This window comes from Botryllus schlosseri, chromosome 8, assembly GCF_051294905.1.
Source record: "Botryllus schlosseri isolate E-star chromosome 8, Bs_hap1, whole genome shotgun sequence".
NCBI classification, from domain to species: domain Eukaryota; kingdom Metazoa; phylum Chordata; class Ascidiacea; order Stolidobranchia; family Styelidae; genus Botryllus; species Botryllus schlosseri.
The window spans coordinates 4,674,808-4,694,609 of NC_137243.1; the positions used below are offsets into that span (position 1 = coordinate 4,674,808).

The following is a 19,802-nucleotide window of genomic DNA, read 5'->3' on the forward strand; positions in this document are numbered from 1 at the left end:
GCAGAGTTGAAAGTGGGTCGAACCGGATTGAACTGAAAACTGAATAGTGAACATAATGACTTGGACTCGGACTCGAGTCACAACAATATGACTCGGTGGTGAATTGAAAATGACTCGACGTGACTCAAGTCAAAACTATAACAGTGAGATTGACTTGTGACTCGGAACCTTGCGACTTGGTTACAACTAGGGATGGTGTGAACCTCTGAAAGGTTCAGGTTCGTGTGAACGCGAACCTTTTTGAAAGGTTCTGTGTGAACGCGAACGCGAACCTCATGACGTCACGTGACGTCATATTGCTAATTCCAACCCTATCTTTCAATGGAGTATTAGCCTATATTAATGTACAATTGTACAAGATACCTAGCGACGACTCGGGCCACATAATGCCACAATGCTGAAGTACATATTGGCGTTTTAAATGTCGCCAAATGCTTAAACTGAGGCAATCAAATGATATAATAATCCAATAAAATCAATATCTTCCGTCGCTTTGCCGACAATTTCGACGAGGACTAGGCAGGGAATATAAGCTTAAGCCTTAACGGTCAGACCGTGTAATGTAGTCGGCGTCTGAGTATTGTTATATTCATATTGAGAAGAGTGTAAAACAGGTTTCTATACTTGCCCCCCGATATTACCCCATTAACAAGTTATACAGCAGTAGCCGACACCTCAATCGCACGGATTTGGTTTTAATGAAACATATTAAGTCAAAAGATTGACCCCTTACGCCTGCTTGATTTTTTACATCAGGAAACGATATCAATCTCATTGATTGGTTGAATAAGCATCATTCGCTGACTACAGATAGTGTATTTCGCTCGTGATGTTGTGGGATTGCGGGTCACGCTCACAGCAGAGAGTCATATCTAGTTTTCCATTTGTAATCACGAACGGAAAGCTAGATATTTCGAGCAAACTTTTGTAACAAAGCAAGTAAAAGTTTTGAGATTGCTAAGGTGTATGCTCGTTTATTGTTGATATTTGATTTTTTATGCTGGCAGCGCCGTGCATAGAGCGGCGCGCAGTTGAAATGCAATAAATTTGAACCAAAGATGTTACAATGAAGTGAAAATGGTAATATATCAAAAAGGTTCACAGTGCAGAACCTACCAAGGTTCTGTTGTGAACGCGAACCTCTAAATTTCCGAGGTTCACACACAGAACGCGAACGCGAACCTCACGTTCCAACCATCCCTAGTTACAACCCTAAAACAATGTTATGGGTTGCTCGAAACTTTACAGAAGTGTCATTTCTTCCAACGCGCATAACTTCGTACTACAATGTTTTAGTTGCTAATACAGTGGGGTGAAATTATTGAAACTATAATTCTAGATGATATCACTCTTAGTGGAAAGGATCATATAATTTTAGCACTCGTAAAAATTGTCTCTCACTGCTCGACTCGAATTATCACAATTAATACTCTATTTGCATTGGAGTACTGTACCAAATTATTGTGCCCAGCCTTAGTTAGGACAATATAATGAAGCCGTAAAAGGTGATACCTACCTTGCTATCATAACAAGTGCGGCCAGTGCCCACCCAAGTATAATACAATTAGGCTTAACGTGGCAGTTTACGATTTCCCTGACATTTTGTATCTAGAGAGCGAGAAATAGGCAGCTAGCTGGCTAGTCAACGGCAGCCATTGATTAGCGTAGCTCGACAATGGAGACTGACCTAGCGCAACGCGGGCTGTCGCTTGAAGACGCCCACGACCGCCTACGTTGGAGACGCCTAATACGAGCCTAAAACTGATTATCTTGATGTTTTTTTTGTTTCCTGTTTTCTTTTGCCCTTTTCATTTTATTTTATCTAATTGAAAAGTCGATATATATATTCTTATTAAACAGCATTACAATGACAAGAACCTTCAGAGCCCCTGATCTAAACCATATCATGATCAAGCTTCAGATCCTTTGGGGTTAGGGCGCGCATAGCTGTTCAATGCATGGTTCTCCAAAATATTCAGCCAGCATCAAATTTAGAAGTTGGTGAGGTTGAAAATTTTCTGCCAGGGGCACCCGTGACTAGAAAAAAGTCAGCAACCGCTGATAAATCAACCGTACCTGCTCCATCGTCCGTCGGCTCAATACTCATGTATGCATCGTCTTTATCTGCGAGTGTTTCGGCGGCCTCCATCGCCTCGGCTGTGATAAAAATATGAAAATCGGACTTGCGGCACGTCACAGATATTGAACACCGTTGGTAGACTATTTTAATCACCTCTTGACTTTGCATGGAGGTACGCTTGATACGCGGGCGAAGTGTGATACTGCTTCAGTTGTTCCAGATGTTCAATCTGTGATACGATATGATGCCGGCAATCCACAAACACACAAGCAAACGGAAATTATACCTTCTCCACTTCATATTCATCGGTGAATTGCTGCTTGTCTACAGACGGCAATTCTCTCCACTGTTGGCCGATAATCTTACCGATCTCCCAAAGTTTCAATTCTGGATTGCTCGTTTTGACCTCATCCCACACCTAGAACGAAACCAATAAATATCTGGACAGTTCATTATTAATGTTGCATGGGTGTGTCAAATTAGGCAAACCAAAGTCGAAAGTTGTACATCGAGGAATATGAAATGAGAAGAATCGGAAAGTTTTAAGAAAAAATTCCACTTCAGTACACTGAAGGTAGCTAAGACGGTAACTTTTTTTTCCAGTTTTACTGGCTACTCGACAAAAAATTGTTAGGTTGCGAACCAATTTCGGCTCAATTACAACCATTGGAAGCATTGCTAGATAGGAAAAAAGTTTGGGATTTATTTAATAGAAATGAAATTGTCAAGATGTCTGAAAAAACGTTTCACAACAAATTCGGCTCAATTCCAACCCGCGTAAGTCAAGTTATTGTTGTTCAAAATTTACAGTGGGTAGCCCAAAGCTTTTTTCTTATCTAGTAATGCTTCCGTAGGTTAGGGTTGAGCCAAATTTGGAGTAGAGCGGTTTTTTTTAGGAAACCTAGCAATTTTATCAAGTAGCCAGTGAAATTTTTAGAAAAAGTTATTTTGGAATAACCCTAGTAGCCTATGTATACATACAATACTTCAATCCTTACATTCAATCCCCATCAACCGGCTGATCACATTTAGTATTTTAAGCAGTTGGCCATAATCGGATGGCAATCATATGAACATTCAAAATGTATTTGTACATTACATCAGCAAGATACTAACTTTTATATAAGAAAAAATTCTGATCGTAAACAAGGTGAAGGTTGAAAAAAACACTTGCCGCTGCCTTATAACCTAAATAAATTCGTTGAATCCTCCAAAATTTATGATAAATAACGACAACAACACTTGCAGGAAAATATCATCTACCTTTCTGCTGTATCTCATGTACGGTATCAGCGGCTTCTCCGGAGGCTTCGGCGGTTTGGGCAGAGCTCCCTGTAATCGAAAATCACACCGTTTCCATGAATTTCCGGCTCAACCTAGACGACTAACCCCCACGAAATGGTGATTCTTGCCCGTCCCTTGAGAAACATTGCCCAGCAAGAGCCTCGTGTTGGCCGGGTGACTGTAGTAGTTTTGCAGGTGAAGAGACGACCCGGCGGGCTAAATTATGTCGCTTAGGAATATATTATACATTTTCAACGGCACGCAAAGCAGAACTTACCGTGGCCGCGACACTCGGCATAACATGGGTAGGCATCGAAGGCGCCCCCAGCATTTCCGTGCTGGTCAAATTGCTTCTCGTACTTCTCCCTTAATGAACGGCAAGTTGCGAGATCAGTAATGAGTTGCGAGTCACGACCAGACTTGGACAACTAGATAATTCCAGTCGAAGAATTAGAGCGAAATGCCGTTAATTTAATTATAATCTAATTTGTGAAATGATTCTATGCAGTAACTTTAAATTTAATATCTGGTTTTCCTGAAAATGCTACAGGAGAACTTTCTGTATAGTGCGAGACATTGCTATACTCATGTTTCTAATTTGGAATAGCGGATCATTTTCTAGTTGTCCAACCGTGGCCACAATGTTATGAAAATGAGACTTACGCGACATGTTCCTCGAATATCAGTAGAGCAGACTTCGCTATGATCTACCGCCTATATTATTCCATCTAAAAATAGAGGTTTCAGGTAAATTCAAAGTGCTCAGATACAAATAGAAAACACAAATATTAGCGAACATTGATAAACAAGGGCGGAAAGTGCAGATCATCTCAAACCGAAGCTAATCCACATCACAAACAACAAATACCAACACATTCGCTGAGGAACACTTTTTCAGACCATTTTAAATCGTCACAAAAATACAGTGGAATGTTCAATATATAACATCTGCAGTGGAAAAAACGTACAAGTACAAAAAACACGATATCTTGAGAAAAAATAAGACAGGTGGGTCCTACATTCAATATCTTCCGCAGACGTTCAAGGGTTAAAGGGGCAACGTTCTCCAAATATGATGTGGTTCCAAATCAAAGTTTAGAACGCGCAGAGCATTTTGAAGGCAGACATTATTCTCGGAAAGCCACCGTATTCGAACTGTGGTGATACAATTTCACGAAACGTACCATTCCACTCTGTCAATCTCCGTGATATCCGAGTCTTGCATATATAATCCAAAGTTCTTGCCTTAAGTAAATAGACGTAGTTTGTAAGACAGTCCCTTTACGGTACTGTCTCACAACTATCTAAGATTCCTTCTTTGCCATATTGCTCGACCGCGTCGAAAACGTGCAACAATGAAGTTAATACGTATCAGAAGTTTCAAAAAACGATATTGCGTGACCTCAATACCACAGAGATGGCCAAGGTGGAATGATACATTTCTTTAAAATTACTCAGCTGCAGTTCAAATACGGTGGCTGCTGTCAAAATATTTTTCAAACTTCACGGTTTGAGACAACATTACCTAGATATCTAGTGCGCAGTGCCCCTTTATTATGACCAATTTTGTGACCCAAGGAGACCTTTATATTGAGTTCAGACAAGTGCAGTGCAGTTATTACTAGGGTAAGGCAATATCAAGTAACTGAGTGGATCATTACTAGACTTCAAGCCGCGAATTCTAGAATCAGCAAATACGTCACTAAAGTAGGTATGATGAGTAAAGTTCAAATATGTACCTTTTATGCGACCACAAAAATAGAATGCCACTTCGATATCACATTAGAGATGGTTTAGTATTTTTGCAACCATACTTATGTCATTGCACCTTGTGACAATGCCATGGACTGATCGTGAATTCATAGATATATGTCATTTTCACTAAGCGGCATAGTTTTGTAGGCTAATAAACATGTTTTGATTGCAAAACAACCAATTGGGGTTATTTAAACCTGCCACTGTGGAAAATAGTATCCGTTGATAAATTCTCTCTTACTTGCAAGGTTATAAATTGAGTACTGGAAAAAATTCTCTCTCACTACCTTGACCCTAATCCTTGGAATTAATAATGGATTCAGATTCAGGCACTCGAGTTATTGTGCCCCACCCTAGTATCGCTACTAGTCAGCTACGGTTATGAAAACCTATTGCACTCGTGCGATCAGACAAATTCATTCATCTATTATATCAGTCACAAACACGCCGAAAAGGCCTGGCCCCAGGTATTCGAACTTTGGAAGCGTTTTTATTCTCAGAAATAGGCCGCCTCCTAGTTTTATTACCACTACGAGAGCTAGTTGGGGGATGTGGGATCTTTTTCGACTTATCGATAGGCTTGAGTACTGTCATTCCGGCTACTTCCCTCTCTAAAGCAGTTATCGCTTCGTCTGAGAATTCAGGAGATTTCGGCGGTACTGGCGACGGCGCAATAGAAGTAAAATCTGCGAAATCATTTTGCAGTTTCTTATCGCGCTCCATCAGTGCTGAGTGAAATTCTTGGAACGAATCATTAATCTGGGCTGTCATGTCTTCATAAAAATTTTCGTCCTCTCCCCGAGCTGTCGCGTTATGTGCGTAGAGTTCATCATGGTAGCTTCGCTCATGTTCCGTACCACTTTCGGACTCCGATTCACTAGAAGAATCATCGGTTTTCAAATCGAGCGTCCTGCCGTCCAACGATTTTAAATTTGGCAAATGTTCAGTAACTTCATCCACAAAAATCGGTACTTCGGAACACGGATTATCGGCGATATTCAAAATCACAAGATTTTCGGGGATTTCAGAATAATCTATTTTCACAATTTTGTTTTCGCTGAGATCCAGAAGTCCGAGTTTCTTCAAACTTTTGATTCCACGAATTTCCGTAATCTCGTTTTCCGCTAGTGTTAAGAATCTCAACCCCGTAAGAGCTGACAAGTCGCAGATTTCTTTTATTTCGTTGCATTGCAAGTAGAGATTGGTGAGGCAAGGCAAGATGTCCAGTTTTGGCACGGATTCCAATTTCTCTCTGTCGAGTCGACAGTGCGTTAAACTTGCAAGCTCCGTTACCAATTTGTCCGTGTCTTCATGCAAATTCTTTTTGTGCGATAAATTTCTTTTTGCAATCTTTAGGACAAGTTTCAATGTAACGTTTTCCATCGCGGACTCAGTGTTGCCCCTCAAGGTTCGAAATACACTATAGTTATTAAATCTAGGTCAAAATTATGGAGGAAATCATAAGCTATGACGGAATGCATTGATTAAGATAAATACGCATGCCCAAAGGGCATAGCATAACATAACAGTAGGGTTACCGGCAATGTTCCCTTTAAGCTGCGCAGTGCTGACACGGTCTCTGCGCATAGAAAATCTAAGTTGCGCACAAAATATCCGAAGTGATGACCTTTTTTTTAGTCGTTACGCACTGTTGTCCAAGGGTCTGCGCAGTGAATTGGTGAGTGTGCGCAGACTCGTCAAAAATTAGAGGGAACATTGGTTACCGGCACCACAGTTTGAGATCCGAAAAAGAGGACATTTGCAGTGCAAGAGTTACAATATCAGACGAAGTACCGGGTTATTTGATTGAACTCTCGGAAGATCCGTTCCCAGATATACGGTAATTAATTACAGTTGACCTTATTTTTAGTGAAACTATCCCCGCAGTCGGTGCTTGCTGTGTAACTTTCCTGTTCAACTTCCTTCAATAAAAAGAGGGAAGATCGCGGAAATAGAGGACATTTGAGTATCCTCGGACTCGGAGGACATTTTACATTTCTTGAAAAAGAGGACAAATCCTCTTAAAATAGGTCATTGGTATCCCTATATGGCAGGGGTGGCCAACCTTTTTGCTAGTGACGGCCGCATTTTGATTTCTCATGTAGCCTACGGCCGCATTCCAGAGGATACTCGTACTTGAACTAACTGAACGCCAAATAACTATGTTAAACTGTCAATATGTCCATTTCCGGTGAACTCCAAATAAATCTATTTATTGATACCTGCTTACTATACGCACCGAAATCCCTAGTTATCAAGCAAAAAGCATCTAGGCACCCTCATGGTCGCGTAAGGCGCGAAAAAAATCTCAGATTCACGAATGAAATTCGTCATTTAAGTTGGTAGTTTCACATATTACTATCACACATTTATCCTTTCGCAGCCCATGTGATCAGATTCATCGCTAGAGTTGATGGGAGGGTTGCTTCCAAAAATTTATGGCAACTTATAAATAATGATGGATATCCGGGTGGGCCAATTGTTATTTATAGTCACTTTGTTGCATGCTGTTATTTTTGACATCCCATCAGGATTGTCGGAATGACGGTATAGTGGAAAGATATTGGAATCGCCCAATTGTATCGGAAACAAATTTGTTTCATGAGGAGCACACGATTTCAATTTGATATTTCTATATGGGCTGGGCCGCATCATTTTCCTCTGCTGTTCACATGGTACTGTGGGGCTCAGATTGGGGCAACTCTAAACGGCGGACCGCGGAACAGCGGAACATGTAATACTAAACGGCGGAACGAGCGGAACTGCGGACCGAGCGGACCGTAAGAAAATAGCCCAATACTAAACGGCGGACCGAGCGGACCGCGGAACTAGCGGAACTTGCAATACTAAACGGCGGACCGAGCGGAACTGCGGACCGAGCGGATCATAACAAAATAGCTCAATACTAAACGGCGGAACGGGCGGACCGCGGAACTAGCGGAACTTGCAATACTAAATGGCGGACCGAGCGGAACAGCGGACCGAGCGGACAACTATGAAGACCACAATGTAAACAGCGGACCGCGGATCAGGCGCAACTCGTAAATGTCGCAATACTCCTAATTTCTCAAAGGGTGCCTTTCATTTTGGCAATAAGGAGGAGCATAACGAACATAAGGACATCTAATCTAGGGTAACTGTGGGGTGTCTTCATATGAGGCAAAGCAGTACCAAACAGTAGGCCCATTTACATGACGCTTTAAGTCAGCTTCGAAGCTAACTCGTCGATCCGACTCTCTCGTATTCGATGAAGAGAGAAAGGCAAACTGCCTCAAGTCGACTCAAGCCTCAAGCTGTCGGGTAATGTGGTTTACGATCGGCTTGAGTATTCGGCCATCGGCGTCCCGCGATATTCGTTCGACGGCGCTGGCTTTTGCCGCGTGGGCTCTTGGCATCGTAATTCATGTTTTTCATCTGTTGTTGAGAAATTGGCCAAACATGGCAAGGAAAAGTGGGGTTACTTTGTAAGTGCTCGCTTGTTTACGATGGAATGCATGTAATACACCAGTACCGGTGTAGCAACCGTGCTCATTTATGACAGTCTTATTAGCGATTCCCTGTGTGTTCTTTGATATTTGGCTGCGACGCTTCGATCTGTAGTAGCCTAGTTGCTGTCATCAGCTACATAAAATGGCAGACAAGGTAAAACGTTACATCTGTATTTCCGCTTCTCAGACTAGGCCTATACAGTGCGGAAGATATGTGGATTGTACCGGTATTACAATTCGACTACGACATGCATAGTGAACTGTGCATAGTGTGCTACATCGATACGGGAATACATGAACGATTGCTGCATTTCGTACATACTGTTCCACTGGCTAAACTGATGCGAGCGCGCGTGTGATGGGATGGAGCTGGTGTCTCTCCCGGGAGGATGATATTGAGATTTGTGACTCTCCTGGTGATGATGAAGCGCAGCGGTGTTGAGAATATTGCTTTGTTTTTAGTTCTGGGTTCTGAGTTATAGTGTTCTGCTGATATGATGCGGTCGTGAGGGTGTTCACGATTTTCAGCTTGCCCTTTTGAGATTGTATTCATGGTAGCCTATGTGTTTGTTGTGAGGGTGCTGAAATTGGCACTTTCCAAAGTTTAATTGGTGTGTTGTAGCAGTTTAGTAGTAGTGCTCTATATTGCTCTTTGTGGCAGTTTTTATAGACATTCTTGGTATTGTTAACTTCCTATTTGGTATATCATGCCGACAAGATGCTTCAATAAAGTCTCTGCAGTAGTTGCTGTATCGTGACTCTTGAGTCACCGGCACCGGCATACATGGGGTAGTCTGTTACAGAGGAGCGGCCGAACAACTAGAGGGAACATGGGGTTTGCAAGTGGGTCACTTGAGTGTTAATGACCTTATTTTAACCGCATCGACAAGTGATGCCTGAAATATCAAAACAGTCGTTACTCCCGCCTACTCCACGGCCCATCTTCGTTGACGCCGAAAAAGCTAGCTGATAACTTATACTTGTTGTTTTCCTCTACAATCATGATATGAACAAGATTATTTTCCTCTACAAATATCGATATTATGAGTATCTCATCATCCTCGTTAATTTCGAGGATAAGAAACGTTTCAGAGTACGACCAAACACACATTGTCGTTGTACCTTTGCCCACCAGACTTACTACGAATATAAATTTGTAAGGGGTAAAGCGACACCCGGTCGTCCACGGTACAGCTTCCTGAAGGATCATGTAAACAGGGCCCTTTTACGAGTCAGCTCGGAGATGAGGCGTGACGTCACCGGAGACGACTTGAACGCCAAGTCGAGTTTAACATGTAACCAGGCCTAGTGTTGGGATCAAGTCACCTCCTTCGAGTCACGAGTCATTTCGAGTCATTGCACATTTTGACTCGAGTCAAGTCAAGTCACTCGATTTTTGGAGGTGGCTCGAGTCAAGTCAAGTCACGAGTCAAGTCACAATTCAAGTCACGTTGCCTTTTCGAAGTATGTGCATGATGGCGTCATTGCATTTTGCTAGCTATCTGAAATACAGATTGAAGGGTCAACTGGTCATTGATTTTGAACCGATGAACGATTATAGACAGGGTTGTAACCAATCAAGTCACAAAGCTCCGAGTCACAAGTCAATCTCACTTTTACAGTTTTTACTCGAGTCAAGTCGAGTCATTTTCAATTCACCACCGAGTCAAGTCCGAGTCCAAGTCATCGAGCAGAGGTTCGAGTCCGAGTCATGGTATTGTGACTCGAGTCCGACTCCAAGTCATTGTGTTGACTGCTCAGTTTCCAGTTAAAGTCATTTTAAACCCACTTTTATAACTCTGTTTGGTGATATCGAAGGGTTTGCATTTATATTATACTAATTTTCTTCACTTTTAACAGTTTTTGGTCGCATTTTCAAGTACCAGTACCAATAGAAGATGTCCCAATATGGTCGTTGCTTTACTATTCTTCGAAATTACAATGAAATGTCGGTCTTGGCTGGCTGAATCTCGAGTCGAGTCGAGTCATTTCCGTATTTTAAGAAAATGACTCGAGTCAAGTCGAGTCATCAGAAAATCGTTACTCGAGTCGGGTCATGACTCGAGTCATTACAACCCTGATTATAGAGTTAAATATACACGTAACAAGGCGCTCTATCGCTCACATATACGTAGAACTGCTTAACCAAAGATTATAGTTACTAGCCAAAATAGAGAATAGATACGAATTGATAGAATGCAATACATTACCCATTTTCAAATCGATATGATGCAATTCGAGCCTGCGCCAATAGTCGAGGACTATAGAAACTATATTCGAATTCAATTTCAATAAAACAAGAAGTCTGGTTAAGGTAAAAACAGAGATTAATTACTTTACTATACTAGTTTACAACGTAAGCTGTAAGCGTCGATCACTTCATTTGCGGCCAATTTATTTGTGAGGGAACAATGGAGGCTCAGTAAAACGCACGATCATTGATTGGTCGCTCTCACGGTTACACCAGCGTTTCGCGAACAATCCGAACATATGCAAGATTCAGTGATTTTTATCGACACCGATTACTTGATGACTTCAAATTGACTCGTGAATTTTGCTCCGAGTCACGAGTCAATCCATATTTCTGATACGCCGAGTCAAGTCAACCCAAGTTATTTTAGCAAAGTGACTCGAGCAGGGTTGTAACCAAGTCACAAGGCTCCGAGTCACAAGTCAATTTCATTTTTATTGTTTTGACTCGAGTCAAGTCGAGTCATTTTCTATTCACCATCGAGTCAAGTCCGAGTCCAAGTCATCGAGCAGAGGGTCAAGTCCGAGTCATGGTATCATGACTCGAGTCCGAGTCCAAGTCGTTATGTTGACTGCTCAGTTTCCAGTTAAAGTCTTGTTAAACTCACTCTATATAACTATATTTGGTGATATCGAATGTTTCGCATTTGTAATATAATAATTTTCTCACTTTTAGCAGTTTCTGGTCGCATTTTCAAGTACCAGCACCAATCAGACCAAATCCCAGTAGGATGGTTACTTCACAATTCTTCGAAATTACAATGAAATGTCGGTCTTGGCCATCTGAGTCTCGAGTCAATGACTTGGTCCGAGTCATGCGCAATGACTCGAGTCGAAGTCGAGTCAATACGCACATTGACTCGAGTCGAGTCATTTCCATATTTAAAAAAAATGACTCGAGTCAAGTCGAGTCATCAGAAAATCGTGACTGGAGTCGGACTCGACTCGAGTCGAGTCATGACTCGAGTCATTACAACCCTGTACTCGAGTCAAGTCAAGTCATTCGAAAAAGGTGACTCGAGTCAAGTCATGACTCGAGTCATCCCAACACTGGTACCAACACACCCCAGACTTGATGCCCAGGTTGCAATGTGGTAGCACACCACATGCATGGTATATATTGACTATCTCTGCTCGACGAGAAATTTCTAAGTATGTTTCTACTTGAGTAGCAATTGTAATGAAAAGTAACTAGCTAACTCTGATGGTCTCTTTTCGATGGATGTTTCCAAGATGCTCTCATTTCGATGGATGTTTCCAAACGCAAATTATGGACTGACTGAACAATGTAATAGCAGACTAAGATGAATAATAATTGCACTAGCCTCTGGCACCTACAGTTCTCCAGCATACGCTACATCTCAATGATTGATATTCCCGTCCCGATGCAACACTGATTGATGAACGAAATTTTATTAAAATGAAACTTACGAAAACAGTTTTAACGAAAAGGAATTGATGCAAGAACTTTTAATCACAAATTGTTGATGGACTTGACGTGTTTTTCGCAAACATAATATGTTTGACCACCCTTGAAAATTTTATCTATGCATTTTTTGTGGTACCATTTACTACAAAGCACACAGAAGACTTGCTCCACACTGTCCATATCACCAGGACAACAGTTTTTCTCACAAACAGACCATCTTCCTTGTTGATTACTGTTGAAAATGTGGCAATCTGCCAAATGTTGGTAAGAAAGTTCAACTTCTGGAAAACCTTTAATCCAGTGCTTTGACACCCTTTTGTGTGCTGTCTCTTTTTTGATGTCTTTTCCGGGCTTGAGTGGACTGATATTCCCCGAAGGAGTAGAAGCGAGTAAGCTGCTAACCCACTGTCGACATTTCTCTGACGGAATCGACTGGGGCAAGGCAAGCTTGTGCATCAGGCAATAAATATTCACAATAACGTGCAACCCACAGTCGTAGCTGTTGGATTGTTGTGGAGTGTCCTGGCAAACCACAAATTGCCAATCAGATATGTCTATTCTCAAATTCGCCACGGCGAAAGTGGCTGAAACAAGTTTTATCAACACCGAAAATATGTTTTTATACTTGTGACAACCCTTCATCAAGGAATCAAAGATTACTATTTTATGTTGCTTATTATCAACCACTGCAACAATCCAGTGACCACCAGGATTCACAAGTACCATATAGGTGTCATGATTTGCCGCTGCATTCCGCCATGCAAAACTTGCAACGGGCTCAGATTGTTCATGCTTGCAACATTGATACAGGAACGCATCGAAAAGCAACGTGGATTTGTGATCAGTTGATGAAGCATCAGCCAGAAACTTCTTAACGGACAGCTCAATCACTTCGTCAGTTAACCAATTGCTGCCCTGGAGAGATGGATATAATTGATTCACGACTGGTTCACCGACATTATCCGAATTCAGCCAAGGATATACTTGATCTTCCATCTCAAGATCTGTAAATGAAATATGAAAGAAATTTGACACTGAACGTTCACACAGATAGTTCGAATCATTTACAAACCACATGCACAGTGAATAGCCTACTACAGATAGCCAGAGAAAACTTTCAAACAAATTACTTATACTTTGTTGAAGAACTCGCGTAGACTTTGCTTATAGCTACCCGGGTGGTTATGTTTTCAGACTATAATATCCACCTCTACGTTTGTTGCTTCTACGTTTTTAGGCAAGACTCCTTTATTTTGATACTTGGAATTTTGTAAACTAGGAAAGTTGGCATCACTTTTATGCAGAGATGGTCAAAGTAGTCAAGTAAGATACGAAAGTAGAAGTAGTGTTTTGAAAATTCACCTAAAACAACTAGAACTACTGACTTGACTCTACTTAAGTGAGTAGCAGTGAAAAGCAGTTAGAAATCCCCTTTCATGGACTTTCAAGCTAGATCAGGGGTTCTCAACCTGGGGGGCGCGCCCCCCTTGGGGGGCGCGGGAGGCTCTCAGGGGGGGCGCGAAAAATTGACGAAGTCATTATAGGGGGTGCGCGAGAAATTGACAAAGTCAGTATAAATTGTACGTGTCTGAACATGTGTTTCACATCCATTATGAGAAGACGATTAATGAAGATGAAATTTATTCCATATTCAAGAAAGCTTGCAAAATACAAACTCTAGCAACCGCGCTCAACGGAGTGTAGTCTGATTTCAACTTGATTTGAGCAAATATTTGAAATTGTTTGGAGATATATAGAGAGCAATTCCCACGTGTAAGTCATTCATTGTTTCATAGCTTTGACAGTAGCCTAAAGCTTGTCGCGCTGGGCAGCTCTTGTTAGTAGCTGGCGAACTGCACTGTCTAAGACGGACTTAGATGCAACATCGTTTACCCGGTTTCGCCCTCAATTAGGATATAAATCAACACAATTCAATTAATTTCCAAAACTGATCAAATTTAGCCTGGCAGGACAGAACGACGCCTTGCTCTCTGTACTCACTACCAGCATCAGGATTAGTCTCAGGGTGACCTACCTTAAAATTAATTACCGGATGTCTTGTTCAATGTTTTTTTTTTTGTTATTTTCAAACAAGTTTGGAGAAATTTGCCATGTAAAAGACTCAACAACTGGAATGCAGATTCAAAATTGGCGTAAGATATACCTTATATATACTATTAGATCAGGGGTGGGCACTGGGCAGCCTGCGGCCGTAGAAGGGAATTTGAGCGGCCGTCGACGCCTAATTCAATTTGTATGTGTTGGCGGACGTCGACATGCAAATTGCAATTACGAATTCACTCCCGCATTTTCGAGAGATTTTAATTATTCTTGAAATTTTCTTCGCCCTCCGCGCAATTCAACAAGACTTCATTTTTCGATTTTAATGCAGTAACGCCCTTCTTAATCTGAGCCGGAATGGGAATTGGTAAGAAATACCAATTCGTTCGCGGCCCTGAAAAATTTTCGCGCTCCGCGCCAAAATATGCCCCTCCCGGCAACTATTCATGACATTGCCACTCGCGATTTTGGTGCGTACAATAGGCCATTGTGAAAAGTAGAATAGTCCGGAGTTCACCGGGAATGGATATGGACAGTTTACCATGGGAATTTTGCGTCCAGATCGTTCATTGCGGCTATGCGCTGGAATGCGGCCTTACGCTACATAAGCAATCGAAATGCGGCCATGATTATCAAAAACGTTGCCCATCTCTGTATTAGATGATGTGCTCTTTTTGACATGACGATAAATGCAAGGGGGTCAGGGGGGCGCGATTTTTTTGACCATCTCCAAGGGGGGCGCGTGTCAAAAAAGGTTGAGAACCACTGAGCTAGATGAATATAATACTTATAATTGATAAACTGTAAATAGTGAAAGTAAGTAGATAGTAGAAGTAGCATAAAATCAGATTTACTTGAGTGAGTACTGCAAGTACAAGAAAACTACTTGAGCAGTCTACTTTGTAAAAGTACTCTGTTACCGACCACCTCTGCATTTATGTGTGAAATCGTCTTACAAACAGCATGAAATAGTCATGACTAGGGCAGGTTTTTGTAACTTTTTTTACAGCTTCCTAAATACTCAAAAGGTATGTAGTATGGTGTTTTAGCTGTTTGAAGGAATATTATTTTGCAACTGTCCGCAACTTGCTTGTTCATAAATGCAACTTTTTGGTGCAACTTTTGTTAAAAACAAATGCAACTTTTCACGGATATGACTGCAACAAAAACTTGCCCTAGTCATGACAGAAACATTGAAACCATATGATCCCTCGACCAAATCTACTTTTATAAACTACTTGAGTAATTTTCATTCCTTTCTATTGCTAAAGGAGTAGAAAATATAATAGCATTACTTCTACGTGAACGGCAACGCTTACTACTTCAGCACATCTGTCTGTAGATTGGCCATTCTAGTTTCTAAATAAATCCAGCTTCCCACAATAGGGAATCAATGAACACGAAAATCAGGCATTTTCCTTTCGATAAAAATTTAATGCTATCACCTTTGCTCTTTTCGTGACAACTTCCTTCCGCATCCATGATTGCTTCAAGGAGTGTTGAATCAATAGTATCATTTCCACCGATACCACTCGTTGACATATCCAAGTTGAAATCAGGCATGTACCTCTTGATAGGTGATGGCATATCAATTTTCATAGGAGTCGATGTGGCATTTGATTGCAGTGACTTTTTCTCATGAAGGAGCGCGTCAGGTGCAGGATTAACTTCATAATCATAGTCTGAATTTCTTGGTCTTTTCCGACCAGCCTTTTGTTTTCCACGGCGATTTTTACGCATCAAAGATAGCGAATAGCAAAATTTATCATGACCATTGAAATCGTTAAGTCCAATCTCCACTGCAAATATATGGTAACATTTTCCCGTGCTTGGACATGTGCAAGTTGGTTGGGGCTTGTAACGAACACAATGGCGTGATTTTCCATCCGGAGATGTAACAATGAATGCCCCACTGAAAAACTGATATTATCCATTTTCACGCACCAACGGGCTAACGTCTTTTGTGACATTCTGTATGTAGGACATTTTTCAATGGTTCTGCTGGGCCTTTCATCTTGAGAGAGAATTTCCTCAACAATGCATTCAAATTTTGTAATCGGTGGCAAAATCACGTCAAATCTGCTTTGTTTGTAGTTGTCAAATTCCTCCTTCAGTTGATACTGGCCAATTCCGGTCCGTGATCGACAAAAGTCATAATGGTATATGTCTTGAATTTGCTTCAAGACCAGTATCATCGCGTCAACAGGCAACTCCTTGTAATCAATCTTGGATTTCAATACTAAATTCATGCACTCTGAAATATTATTTGTGATCGCTCCTTCAGAGAATGCTGGAAATTTCCTCGTAATGAAGTCACTACCATGGCGAATTAGGTCGCCACGCAAGTTCTTTTCAAAATACTCTCTGAAAGACTCAGTCCATCTGCTTTCCAAAGACTGGACTTTATCCAAAAATACATCCATACTTTCGGAGGCAATCAATTGAGCGATATCATCCTTGTATACTTTCAGATCATCAGAAGTACCCCCATGTTTTTTTATCCAAAAATCCACATCACGAATTATGTGATTACTGCAAAAGACATTGGTGAGATTTGGAAAGTGCTTTCGCAATGCTTTTGTTATCCCCCTTTCTCTGTCTGTCACAACGGGGATATTGGTAACTTTTGAGAGTCCCATACCACTGAATACGTCCTTGATGAAATCACAATGATGTAAGAAATACTTGCGCTCATGAATCATAAATGCAACGGGATAGATTGGGTCATTTTTCAAAAGCACATTCCGACAAACAACTATTGATAAGTAAAAGTCCCCAATGTTAAATGTTGTGTCGTAAGATATTACCTGTTTAAGAGGACTCTGCTTCTGACACAATCGCATCAACTTTGCTGTGTCCTGAAGTAGTTCTGGGTGACTGACATGGATAATGAGGTCGGGGAATAATTCAAACTTTCTGACAAATTTTTCAGTTTGCAATGCTATTTCAAATGCACTGAAAATTTCATCTGGATAGCGGAAGGTTTTCGTAAATGATGAAGAGCATCTTCAAATGTTAGCACTTCATTGCCCAAACTTAACATATTCTTACTATAGTGTAAGATTCCCAATACAAAAAAAAAAGATTGTATTAAGATAACCGACTTCTGCGTTGGCTATGATCGAGATGGTTAAAATATCAGTCCATTTGAATTGATCGGATAATAAACCAATGCAGTGACATGTAGTCGGAGGAGGCAAGTGAGGCAGTGCCTCACCTGTCGTGAGTGTCGTCAAGATGCATAAATTAAAATCGTGACACCTTCAATAACTATAACACCAATATTTAAGTGTAGATATATTTAATCGATGTTCACGAATGGCTAATTTTTAAGCATACAATTAAGGGAATTTTCTCATTTATTGTCCATAAATATAGCCAGGCCTCACCTGTGATAGCGTAATTCATCAGAAACAGCTCAAAATTTGTAATAATTGGTATTAATCGAATGATTTTATCGCACTAATTCCGAAAATCTATAAATAATAATGTCAGAACACCAATGCATGTGAAATCCGGCATTGTTATGCACAATGACAGCATAGAGAGACAATGAACCGGTGATGCGCAAATGGATTTACCTCACCTACTGTTATCTAACGATTCCAGCGCAGCTATAAAATACCCTATCGACTTCGCAAACCGAAAAAGAATCGTGGAGTCGCGACTAGGGCTGGGCACAATGATTCGAGTACTCGAATCTGAATCGAGTATTAATCTTAATGATTCGAGTCGAGTAGTAAAATACAATTTTTTCGAGTACTGAAATTATACGCTTCCCGCCACTGAAAATTAATTTATCAACGAGAATTATAGTTTAGATACTAATTTTCACTGATGAAGCCTTGAAACCTTGATTGGTGGTATCGTAGCATGCGAAACATATGATACGAAGCTACGAAGATTACTGGTCGTAGCACATTTCCAAAGTCATTATCTCACAACATCGTCACCAAGTGGAATGAAATCGGTATGGTCAAAAAAATACCAAATTATCATTTATGAGACGAATAAAAGGCATTATATTCCTTGTGGGGGCATAAACGGTACATATTTGAACTTTGACGTAATACATTCTTTTAAGACGTCATAACGAGTGATACTCGATTACTCGACTCGACTCGAAGCATATTACGTGATTCAGAATCGAATCACTCAGGTACTCGATTTTGCCCAGCCCTAGTCGCGACGGGCCGACGGCCAACATGTATAGTGCAGAGAAAATACAATCACTAGCTTATATTATATCTGTTATGTATTTTCCATCCATACCTTATACCTTCAATTGTGGATAGGATATGTATAGTATACCTTCTTGATTAGCCTGCGTGTTAAGGATGCTAATGTGATAAGATACAAGTCGCCAACTTAATCAGCTTGGGTAGGCTATATACGTACATTTGTAAATCTGACTGTAATAGGTCAATGCCTCACTAACCACGAAACTCAACGCACGTCACTCAATCAATGTTATAATTCCTATTTCCAGCAAAATGTAATACAACTAAATCAACATGTAAGAATTAGTACTCCTTAACTCAACCAGATCGAAAAACAAAAACAACGTGTGACCGACCACACGTCGAAGGGTTTCCAGCATGGCCGAGTTGCTGACGTCATAGATGGAACCATTGAGCTGTTGCTTACTTAGGCAGAACGATGATGGTACGGCTAAATCCACTGAAATATGTCATCACGCCAGATAAATGCAATTATGTCGCTACTATAGCCCCGTGTTACCTTGGCTTGAATACATAATAAGATGTTACCAGCTATGCCTAGACGCCATGGTCGTAGCCCAGTTCAGACTGCTTGAAGGTATGTCATATTATGGATGTCACCTGGCTACTACGTTGGGTATCTTCTTCTATGGTTCTCACAGTCTTAGTTGAAAATGACTTAATTTTCTCACATCAGATGAAGTACCATTGATCTGTGTACTCTGGTGTAAACTAATTAGACCTATTACAAGTCCATTCGACAACTTTCTCTCTTTTCATTGTATCGCAGTGTAGTGGTCTTTTGAAATGATGAAATTGTTAATAGAACTGACACTGTAGTCCGGTGTCAACAGATTACAATGTCATGACCATTAAAAGTTTACTACATTTTCGAAATACTAAACATAAAGTACAAAACGAAATGGGATAAAGTAAAATTGTGTCGTAACTCATAAGTAGACGTTGAAGAATTACATTACTTGACAAACTGAAATGACTTGATAAAATTTTCAACAAAATATAAGCTTCAACAAAGTCCAGGAAAAGATCACTTAAGAAAATTACGAGATGTGCCTGATCCGCGGTCCGCCGTTTACATTGCAAATTTTGTGATAGTCCGCCGGTCCGCAGTTCCGCTCCGTCCGCCGTTTAGTATTACATGTTCCGCTGTTCCGCGGTCCGCCGTTTAGTATTGAGCTATTTTGTTATGGTCCGCTCGGTCCGCAGTTCCGCTC

At 40.9% G+C, this 19,802-nt stretch overlaps 3 protein-coding genes across 4 annotated transcripts in view; all 3 read right to left on the bottom strand.

Annotated features, from left to right (window-relative positions):
* LOC145444443 (SWI/SNF-related matrix-associated actin-dependent regulator of chromatin subfamily E member 1-like) overlaps window positions 1–4,100 on the bottom strand; it is a 63,288-nt gene extending 59,188 nt beyond the window's left edge. For both annotated transcript variants that reach the window (XM_080322428.1, XM_080322427.1), the window contains exons 1-7: window positions 4,028–4,100; window positions 3,642–3,730; window positions 3,470–3,580; window positions 3,344–3,412; window positions 2,367–2,498; window positions 2,234–2,309; window positions 2,077–2,157 (exon numbers count right to left, since the gene is read on the bottom strand). In XM_080322428.1, the coding sequence (XP_080178554.1) occupies window positions 2,077–2,157; window positions 2,234–2,309; window positions 2,367–2,498; window positions 3,344–3,412; window positions 3,470–3,580; window positions 3,642–3,730; window positions 4,028–4,034 (565 nt within the window). In that variant the 5' untranslated portion in view covers window positions 4,035–4,100. The remainder of the gene's footprint in view (window positions 1–2,076; window positions 2,158–2,233; window positions 2,310–2,366; window positions 2,499–3,343; window positions 3,413–3,469; window positions 3,581–3,641; window positions 3,731–4,027) is intronic.
* Window positions 4,101–7,403, bottom strand: LOC145444445 (uncharacterized). The gene has a single exon (XM_080322430.1). It carries the CDS (start codon window positions 6,500–6,502, stop codon window positions 5,552–5,554), a length of 951 nt encoding a protein of 316 aa, XP_080178556.1. The 5' UTR covers window positions 6,503–7,403; the 3' UTR covers window positions 4,101–5,551.
* Window positions 7,404–12,331: 4,928 nt separating this feature from the next.
* LOC145444105 (uncharacterized) lies at window positions 12,332–16,718 on the bottom strand. Its single transcript, XM_080322034.1, has 2 exons — window positions 15,793–16,718; window positions 12,332–13,290 (listed from the first exon to the last, which is right to left on the bottom strand). The coding sequence occupies exons 1-2, from the start codon at window positions 16,085–16,087 to the stop codon at window positions 12,332–12,334; spliced, it is 1,254 nt and encodes a 417-aa protein (XP_080178160.1). The 5' UTR covers window positions 16,088–16,718.
* Window positions 16,719–19,802: the final 3,084 nt, after the last annotated feature.

What these genes read in the sequence shown, in the direction of transcription:
- LOC145444445 (XM_080322430.1), bottom strand. Translation starts at nt 6,502, where the DNA reads ATGGAAAACGTTACATTGAAACTTGTCCTAAAGATTGCAAAAAGAAAT.
- LOC145444105 (XM_080322034.1), bottom strand. Translation starts at nt 16,087, where the DNA reads ATGCGTAAAAATCGCCGTGGAAAACAAAAGGCTGGTCGGAAAAGACCA. An exon ending in TTGTCACGAAAAGAGCAAAG is followed by an intron (nt 13,291 to 15,792) that starts GTGATAGCATTA and finishes TTTCATTTACAG; the next exon opens with ATCTTGAGATGGAAGATCAA.